Source organism: Epinephelus lanceolatus, chromosome 19, assembly GCF_041903045.1.
Source record: "Epinephelus lanceolatus isolate andai-2023 chromosome 19, ASM4190304v1, whole genome shotgun sequence".
NCBI classification, from domain to species: Eukaryota; Metazoa; Chordata; class Actinopteri; order Perciformes; family Serranidae; genus Epinephelus; species Epinephelus lanceolatus.
In genome coordinates this window covers 20,445,475-20,455,778 of record NC_135752.1, presented here as the reverse complement: position 1 = coordinate 20,455,778, position 10,304 = coordinate 20,445,475, and the positions used below count along the sequence as shown (strand labels likewise).

The window sequence follows — 10,304 nt, the reverse complement described above, 5'->3', positions numbered from 1 at the left end:
CAACAACATACATTTTGAAATCCAAAGTGTAAAAACAAATTATTATTTTGTAAAAGCAGTGTGCACAACAAATTATTGTAAAATCTATAAATAACCTGAAAACATATGTCTTTCTTTTATATTTTTTAAACCCTTTTTTAATGTTTGAGCCTCTTTATGCTCAGTATGACTTCCACTAATTATGACTTTGACTATGACCATGGCAGTAACCAAAAGGTTTCAACAACAAGCATTTTATTTATGGCAGCCTGTGTCATTTCAGGGCTGGTGCACTAAAAGCAGAGCTTATTTGATTACAGAGCTAATCGTGGTGACTTTAGGAGATTTATGTTGGGACCCCAGGGTGCTGCCTCCAAAAGCTGCAATGACCCCCAGCCCATAGGGATAGCCTTTAATGATAAAAGGCAGCTACAGAGACCAGTGCAGAGTGGTGCGCCCCCCTGTGACAAAAGACTACAATGCCCACCGTTGACGGCGGAGCGACAGAGCGCGGCAGGCAGCCCGCAACTCGCGATAACTCGCGTTGGGGCAGCAGCTGGGCGGAAAAGGCGGGAGAAGACTGCCGCTTCCGCGTCCGCGCACAGCCACAACACTATGGAGGGCAAAATGGACGATAAGTTAATATTGGCTGTATTTAATTACCCAGAGCTGTACAATGTCACTTTGCCGAATTACCGCTGCACAGAAAGTCGGGCAAACGCATGGAGAAACATCAGTATCGTACTGGGTCTCCCGTGTGAGTATCTGAGTGTTTATTTTGTTTATCACAACTTTACTGCCAGTTATTATTTCCTTAGCCGCTGTCGCCATGACAGACTAAACACACAGAAACCAGAAAGCATTTGCAGATAAATGACTTTAACGTATCTGTTGTAGAAAAATAGCTTTTTGTTATTTTTTATCCGCGCGAGTACAGCCCCGTGGCGTTGATGCAGCCGCGCGCACCGTGCTAGCGGTAGCAGCCGCAGCTCGCACGCTGTAGGCCGCGCTGCACCGGACGGCAAGGTCCGGCTCTGCCACAGCGCCGCCAGCCGCATGTCCAACACGGCACGGCGGAGGAGGAAACAGGCTCCGCGTCACGGAGTCGCTGAGTGCACCGAGCCGCGTGTTTCTCGTCTCGCTCGTTAACATCGCGAGCTCCGTACAAACTGAAAGCTTCTCGAAGTCTCGTTGAAGCGGCGGCGGCAGCAGCACGGTGTGTTGGATAAAACATGTGAGAGGCAGCGGACGGAGGCCCCCAGCCTGATGTGTTATCAGGTGCACAAGTCATAGTGATGGGGCCGCGTGGAACACGGGTGAACTCTCAGTGACCTCCATAGGTGGCTCAACAGCACCGAAATAAAAATAAAAAATAATTATCTGTACAAAGTATGTATGACACTTTATAAAGACTCGCAATTAAAGCCTAAAAATGAAAATTTTATTCAGATAAAGTAGTGTTTTGCCTTATTTTAATGCCTCATTATATACTGTACATGCATTACTGTACATGACACTCCCTTGCCACTTTATTAGGTACACCTGCACAGATTAAGGCAACTCAACCCAACAGATCTGCCATAAAGTCTACATGTAGGAAGATTTTAATGCTCAGTTTTTGATAAACATTTCCAAGAGGTGTTATTTCAATTATATGATTTTGTTTAAAGCCAAATAACTCTAAAGCTGAAACCATTAGTTGTTTAATCAGTCAACAGGAAATAATAGCTGTTGTGATAATCTGCAAATAATTTAAGTAATTTTCAAAACCAAAACGCCTTTTTTTCTTATTGTATAGTCAATTGAATATAGTTTGGCTTTGGATCATCACTCAACAAGAAATAACCAGCTGTTGTTGTGTTAATAAGTGAATAATTCAAGTAATTTTCAAGCCAAAATGCCTTTCGGTGTCTTATTGTATAAGAAATTAAATATATTTTGGTTTTGGATAATCAAAATAAACAGTTTGAAGACCTTAAACTTCAGGAAAGTAATGGGCACTCTTTACTCCCTTCTGGGAATTTACAGATCAAACAGTATATCCATTAATAAATAATTTAATTTAGTCAATAATGAAAATAACCATTAGTTGTAGCCATAATAAGAAACCTTTCTGACAGTCTCAAAAAAGATAAAAAACATAGAAAAGTAACACACACCAAGGGCTGTAGTAAGGTATTGTTGACTGGAAATACACTTGAAAGGAGTATACACCGATGAGGCAAAACATTAAAACCACTGACAGGTGAAGTGAATAACTTTGATTGTTTTGTTCCAATGCATTGTTCTGCTGAGAAACCTTTGGTTCTGACATTCATGTGGATACCACCTGACATGTTCCACCCACTCAAACACCGTTACAGTACTCCCCAATGGCAGTGGCCCCCCAGCAGGATAATGCACCATGCCACACTGCAAACATCGCTCAAGAATGGCCTAAGGAATGTGACAAAGACCTCAAAGTGTCAACCTGGCCTCCAGATTCCCCAGATCCAAATCTGAGCATCTGTGGCACGTGCCATTTACCCACCTCACAACCCACTGGACTAAACGGACCTGCTGCCAACAGGACACTTCCAGAGATCCTGTGTCCATGCCTCCACAGGTCAGAGCCAAGTCCGATCCAAGGAGGCCCCACCTTGGATTAGGGGTATATCTGGGGTATCAGCACATCACAAGAATCCTTGAGCAGATTGGGACCTGTGGAATTTAGCAGCCAGGTCGACACCTTGAACTTTTTGTCTTGCTCCACAGGCCATTTCTAAACACACTCTGGCTCCATATGCATCCCTCAACAATCATAATTACTGATCAAGAAGAAAGACCGAGAACCGAAACGTCATCTAAATTACAGAGAAATCTATATTGAGCCAGAGTATGCAACCTTTTATTCTACTTTCAGGTCTAAAAAATCATACATTTACTTCACAGAGGAACAAAAACTAGCAAATTTATTCACACAGTCCAAAAGCTTTTTTACATAGCACATTGTGCAGCTGTTACTTTGTCCGTGCGGCTGTATTACATTCTAGGACGGAGACCAACCATGTGCCACAGAGAGCCTTTTTTAGACTGTGCGCCAACAGCCGTGAATTAATCAATCACTTAGCAGTAATGTGTCTGGCGATCTCACGCATAGCTCGTCTGGGCCAGGGTCACTGAGAGTTTTGTTTCTGGAGAACAGAAACCCAGCTGCGCTTTTTAACCAAAGATGTGAAGACCACTTCTACTGGCTATCATCATTTTACGATAATTAAAACAACTTATTATTTGGGTGTTTTTTTTAAAGAAATATTTGTCAGGTGAGGCCATTTAGGTGTCTGTACTCATCCAACATCTGTGCAGCAGACTACTTATCTGCACAAAGTTCATGGGAATGGCTTTTTAGGGGGAAAACATTTGGTCAGTTTTTCTTGTCACGCAGTTTTTATGGACGTCCAAGTTGCTGACAGCTTTTTTTGTTATCAGTATTATTTTCTGCTCATTCCTGTGCATTGAATTTTTATGAGATTTCTTGCTCCTTACACTCTGGTATTTTATTTTTCCAGCTGAGGAGTGTAAAAGAAAATGGAAGAACATGAGAGACAGGTACTTAAAGGAAGTCCGGATGGAGATCAAAAGCAAGAAGCAAGGAGAGATCGTGCAGAGTCGATGGAAGTACAGACAACTCATGAACTTTATCGCACCCTTCACTGGATCGAGAAGCGGAGTGGCGGACATCTGCAGCAACGAGGATGACCATAACAATCCTGACAACGAATCTGGCAGCGCAGAGGGAGAGACCACATCATCTGAAGCAGTAAAGACACTACAGTCTGTCATGAAAACCCCTGCAAGTCAACCTGACCTCAAGCCCCAGGTAGCATTTGTGACGCAGCTCCCCTCAGTGTCTCAAGACGCACAGATGGCCCAGCTGGGTGTTCTGGCTAAGATGCCGTCGAGCCCACAGGTCACACCCATCAGCAAAACTGGACGTAAACGACGCCTGATGCAAGAGTCTCTTTCACTGTCTTCTTCCCAAAGTACACCATCCCCGACAAAATGGCTGGTCAAAGACAATGGCACCTCGTTTCCCAACAGGCCGCGGGACGAGGACGAACTGTTTCTCCTGAGCTTCGTCCCTGCACTGAAGCGGCTCGCTCCACAGAAAAGGTGTGAGACAAAAATAAAGATCCAGCAGATTATGTACGAAGCAGAGTTCAACGTTGCACAGCCACAGTCTCAAGAGAAACAGCCGGAGCCGGCAACACAGGACTAGGCTGCACTGACTATTTTTATACTTTCCTCTGCTTTCTGAAAACCTCTTCCACAAAACGACCAAAATATATTTTTCTTTTTATACGGCACAAAGTGGTTGAGTCTGAAATACATCCTTTATAATGTTAAATAATGAACAATGAAGGAAAACTTAACATTGAGCAAATTGTTGAATTTGTCCAAACCACTGTGGCTTAGTGTGTCTGATTTGCGTATTTATTAGGCTTACAAGAGAATGAAGCCTGAACAGATTGAACAGGACGACAGATAAAGTCTGATTAACAGCTTTATTTACAGTTTTACTGTCAATAGAGGGAATTTACAGTTAGAAAAGTGGGTCATATTTAACCAGCCAATCTTCATTTCAGTAATAATTCTGTAATAATTACAGTATTGTACATTTAATTACAGTGACAGAGAAAAGATGAGACAATTCAATGAGGAACACTGTTTCATAAATTAATATTTTCAACTGCTTACATGCATTAACATATTTTTTTATTGTCATCTAAATAAACAGATGATGTCTAACGTTTTGATTTCACAAAATGTGTGTGATTTTTGGATTTTTTTCTGATGAGACGTAATTTATAAGATCAGGTACAGCTTGATAAAAACAAATTAGTACATGACAGATCAGGGAGACAACATGGAGGAGGCACATGCTAGTATTCAGAGTGTAACTGTATGATACTTTGCAACCTGTTGATGGTCATTTCCATGGAAGACATTTTGATTTGTAACATGTAGGAAAAGCACAGTAGTAAATTTAACGATCAAACTGTCATGGCTTATTGGGACACCTGAATAGAACAGAGCCATCATCAATGTTAGTAGTAACACCTGTGCTTTTCCTGCAATGACCACTCAGTAAGAGAAGGACCAACTGACCAAAATTAATTTCCTATTAAAGCTTTAGGTGAAAGCAGAGAGGCTCAACTTGCTTTGCCCGGGGCCACTTTTGCAAAATGACAGAAGGCCAGTCGCAGGAGATCAGGTGTACGCAGAGGTGTCTCTAGGATTTGAGGACAGTCAGGGCTGAGGGTGAGTGTTTCTGGCACAACTTCACCTACTTCCAAAGTGCATGGAGAGGGGAAATAAGCCAAAGGAGGTCAAAACTTCAGACACACTTTTAGTATTTGGAACGACTTTATTGCATAACCAACATGTTCTGGCTCGTGGCCTTCATCTGAGTCATGATGGCGATGAAAGAGTACGTGTTGGTCTTGCAATAAAGTTGTTCTGAATACAAGTGTTACTGGAGCTTCGATCTGTCTACTATTATTATGCACTCTGGCACATGATCTATATAAACAAAAAAAGTACAAAAGTACAAAAAAAAACAGTGTGACCCATTTTATTTTCATTGTAAATAAGGAAATGGTTGTGAGGCCACCTGGCACCCTATCACGGGTCAGATTTGGCCTGCAGGCTGTAAGTTGAGTATCAGTGGTGTATAGGGTTCAAATAGGGTCACAGGGGCCAAATATAGGCTGAGAGGAAATTATCATATACTACATAAGGTATTAAGAGTGTAAAAGAAAATCCAACCAGAGCACTGATGGTCTTACTTTGTTTAGAAGAGTATATCTTGAAATACAGTGATAGTACTAAAACATTATTCAAAAAAGAGCAGAGAACAATCTCTTCGACTTGCTCTCACCTGAATGAGCTCATGTATGTGTCTGATTAAAAACAACAGTCAGAGCCTGTTTACACCTAGTATAAACATGCCTTTTTGTGATCTGAATATAGGTGGACAGCTGAGACACATTCCCATTTACACCTGTGTCTATCATGCGTCTTTTGCTTCTACGTTGCTTACATAAGGTTAAAGGGCCCTGCAGACTATTGTTGCATCCACACTCTCGCTAGCTGCCCAGCAGTCATGTAAGCGGTTGTGTCAGTACAGCTGGACATATCTCTGTCAGCAGTATCAGGATGCATTACCATTTACACTACAAAAGGTAAGTGGTCAAATACGTCCCAGACCACCTCAGCAAATGGTCTGAATAATCAGATCACACTGCGTCCTGGTGGGCGTTTACTGTTGTATTTTGTGTTGTCTGCTTGTGATCCGATCACCCAAGATGCATGTTAATACCAGGTATAAATATGGTCACAGACATGCATGCAGGGAATCAAGCACCGTGAAGTTTGTAGCTGTTAACTGATGCAGTTTTGGTGACATAAATATAATGATAAAAAGAAAAGAAATATGGCGTGCTGCTTTGCAAAGCAACTGTGTTAACAAGTTAAAATGTTAAGCAACCACCTTTACCTTGAAAGTCCTTATCCAGGGAATAACACAGACATCTTTATTTTGGAAAAACCTGTTTCATTTAAATCTCACATGGCTTCATGTCAAGGAGGAAAAAAAAAACACCAGAAAGGTGACAAAATCAAATTATTGCAAACCGTGATGGCGTGCCATTATGTCGCATCTCTGTCGAGTTGTCTCTCCGTGCATTTATGCAATCAGCAGCCAAAACATAATCACCAGAGCAACAAACAGGAAGAGTCGAGACAGAAACTGTTCGTCCATGTGCTGCGGTGTCCCGGGAGCCGCTGTTTGGGAAATCATTTAACAGGTTATTTAACATGTATTTGATAATAGACACAGTGATCGTGGTGAATAATGTAAAACATAAATACCTGGAGGAGGTCTGCCATCATTGATGTTAAAAGCTGTTGCAAAAATACCAAATGGAAAGGCACCGATTCCAAACGACATTTGGAAACCCCCATCTCCAAAGCCAAACCCTTGGAAGCCCTGTGGAACATGCATTTCATCATTAACATGAGGACGTGTGGATTCTCTTAATGTCTAGCTATACATTCATCTGAGGTACACTTTAACATTGAGCAGGTGAGATGTGACGCAACAGCGAGTGAAATTTGTGATCATTCCCAAGAGACGTCTCTATACCGCTGCGCTTAGCATCTAATAGATCCCAGTGGGAAATATTCTTTTGTTAATGAATAAAACACAGGTTTGCACTACAGCACCTACATCATCCTCGGTAATGGTTTCATCATGAATGCATAATGTTACTCAACAGCTGACATTGGAAAATTACATACATGAAGTCATGAAATCATATGCTTTTACAATGCAAGTGTACTTGTACAAAATACTTACACCACGGTTTTCTGGCTCAGGCCTTTGCCCCTGTGGTCGAGGAGGTGTTCTTTCTCTATAAAACAAAACAACATGGTGTAAAAGCCATCCTCATTTTTAAGTTTTACATTGTGTGTATTGTAGTTACGTAATACATGACGTTTAGAGTCAGCCTGACCCACCTGGGGTCTTGTTGACCCGTGCTTCCCCGTCCATACAAGGGGATAACTTTGTCTCGGCTGATGCCTGCTTTACACACTGGACACACTTGTCTGTTGGGTCTGGTCTCCAACCACTGTGGACAGACAAAGAGATACTAAAGCTCTAACTGTCTGCCTTAGTTATATACTACCTCTTATCATGCACTGTCATTTGAATATAGCAAAGAAGGAGAAAACAGGTTCAGCTTACCTGATGCAAGCAAGGCCAACTGAAATAGAACAGGTGCACAGAGAGGAGGTATGATTAGTAAAACATTATATGCATACTAAAACCATATTACTGTGCAAAATATACATTTACTTAAGTGTGACATTAACATACTGTGTTCACAAATGAAAATGATTAATTAGTTAAAGCTTTTATAAAGAAAAATGGCTTCCTGCTTTGGGATTTAACTTCTTTTTGATAATGACTAACTAAATTGGCACTGTGACCACTGATATCAGACCAGATGCTGAAGCCCTGACCTGTGCTGACTGGACACACGTTGGCAAGAGTTGCATGTGAAGGGGTGGACTTGGCTACCAATGCTGGAAAGCTTTTATGGGACTGACCAAGATGATGAAATCAAAATATGTTTGCTTGCACATTTAATATGTTGTGCACACTAGCAGCTCTAGGCTTGTATTTACAGATTATACTTTTATAGAAGTAGGCTTACACTTTGTAAACATTACACCAGCAATATTAAGTCATCCCCAAATTTAAGTATTATCATAGAAAGCCTGGTGGTTTACATCATGACTATTACTGTTAGATTACAGGGAAATTCCACAAATTACATCAGCAACATGACTGATGATGGTTGTTCAAGACTAATATTGGCCAGTAGTATGTTTGCCAACAGTCCAGTGTATGCCCAGCTCATCTCTTGTTCAGTAATATGAGAAGTACGATTAGCTGGACTGATCTGGGTCTGCCCCTAATACCCTAACTGAGGTTGGTAATAACTCATAACTGTACACAGGAGTCACAGACAGTAGCTCTTACCAGAAGAGGTGTCCACACAGGCTGATGACTGCATCCTTTGCCGTGTCCAGACATATATTACACTCAAAAGTGCTGTCCTGGTTGCCACTGTCGGCCGCAGTCGAGCTGCTGGCTCCGGGACTTGTGTTTTCAGTGGCCGCAGCAGCAGGGCCAGCGGCTGGAGGGGGGGCGGCGGTGGCCATTTAAAGATAGATCCACTCAGCGAGAGGGTTCAGGTGGGGGGACTCCGCTGGCAGCCAGCGCCTCAAAGTAAGTACATAGGGAGGCCCAGTGGGTGGGGATGTGGGGCTAACAAAGAGGAGAAGACGCTACAGGAAGTTTCAAAAAAATAACTCGTAAAAAAGGAGTGATATCGAAGAAAGTCCAGCGGCTGCTAGCTAGCTAGCTCCCATGTAGAAACGGTTACGGAGTTGCTAACGTTAGCACACGAAGAAGACTGACAGTTCAACCGTGTGACGGTTTAACTGAATACAAAGCGACGAACAACAAATACGACAGCGTTAATCCAAACTGTCGTTCAGAACGTAATTTTTTAACTAAAAAGCAAAACTTGTTGCGATAAGTTAAGAAATATCCCCGCTGTTTGTTACATCACGCATCTGCAGCACTAATGTTGACGTTAACCGGTAGTAGATCCTGAGGAGGAGGCAGGGGGCGTGGCCACTATGTTCACTGGAATTTTGCTGCCCTCAGTCAGGCCTATCAGGTGCCTACGACAAGAGGCTCCACCAATCAGGCACCAGTATTATGTATAATCATAATAATAATAATAATAATAATAATAATAATAATAACAACAATAATAATAAAGTAGTAATTATGATAATAATCATATATTATTATTATTATTATTTATTATCTATTACTATTATAATTTATGTTAAACTGAATATATACATCTGTAGTGTATATTTGGAGGAACTTAGAGTTGTTATATATACAATATTATTATATTGCACTCTGCAACTTTGCACTATTGTCCAACTGTTTACAGACTTCACTGTGTTGTTGTCTATGCCTATATGTATATATATATATGTATATACAGTACAGGCCAAAAGTTTGGACACACCTTCTCATTCAATGCGTTTTCTTTATTTTCATGACTATTTACATTGTAGATTCTCACTGAAGGCATCAAAACTATGAATGAACACATGTGGAGTTATGTACTTAACAAAAAAAGGTGAAATAACTGAAAACATGTTTTATATTCTAGTTTCTTCAAAATAGCCACCCTTTGCTCTGATTACTGCTTTGCACACTCTTGGCATTCTCTCGATGAGCTTCAAGAGGTAGTCACCTGAAATGATTTCCACTTCACAGGTGTGCCTTATCAGGGTTAATTAGTGGAATTTCTTGCTTTATCAATGGGGTTGGGACCATCAGTTGTGTTGTGCAGAAGTCAGGTTAATACACAGCCGACAGCCCTATTGGACAACTGTTAAAATTCATATTATGGCAAGAACCAATCAGCTAACTAAAGAAAAACGAGTGGCCATCATTACTTTAAGAAATGAAGGTCAGTCAGTCCGGAAAATTGCAAAAACTTTAAATGTGTCCCCAAGTGGAGTCGCAAAAACCATCAAGCGCTACAACGAAACTGGCACACATGAGGACCGACCCAGGAAAGGAAGACCAAGAGTCACCTCTGCTTCTGAGGATAAGTTCATCCGAGTCACCAGCCTCAGAAATCGCAAGTTAACAGCAGCTCAGATCAGAGACCAGATGAATG

General features: G+C 41.5%; 2 protein-coding genes across 2 annotated transcripts; one reads left to right on the top strand and one right to left on the bottom strand.

Moving 5' to 3' along the window:
- The first annotated feature begins 537 nt into the window (after positions 1–537).
- Positions 538–4,785, top strand: LOC117269939 (uncharacterized). The gene is made up of 2 exons (XM_033647295.2): positions 538–736; positions 3,528–4,785. The coding sequence occupies exons 1-2, from the start codon at positions 595–597 to the stop codon at positions 4,235–4,237; spliced, it is 852 nt and encodes a 283-aa protein (XP_033503186.1). The 5' UTR covers positions 538–594; the 3' UTR covers positions 4,238–4,785.
- Positions 4,505–9,205, bottom strand: rnf185 (ring finger protein 185). Its single transcript, XM_033647297.2, has 6 exons — positions 8,570–9,205; positions 7,769–7,787; positions 7,540–7,652; positions 7,379–7,433; positions 6,892–7,009; positions 4,505–6,804 (listed from the first exon to the last, which is right to left on the bottom strand). The coding sequence occupies exons 1-6, from the start codon at positions 8,749–8,751 to the stop codon at positions 6,707–6,709; spliced, it is 585 nt and encodes a 194-aa protein (XP_033503188.1). The 5' UTR covers positions 8,752–9,205; the 3' UTR covers positions 4,505–6,706.
- Positions 9,206–10,304: the final 1,099 nt, after the last annotated feature.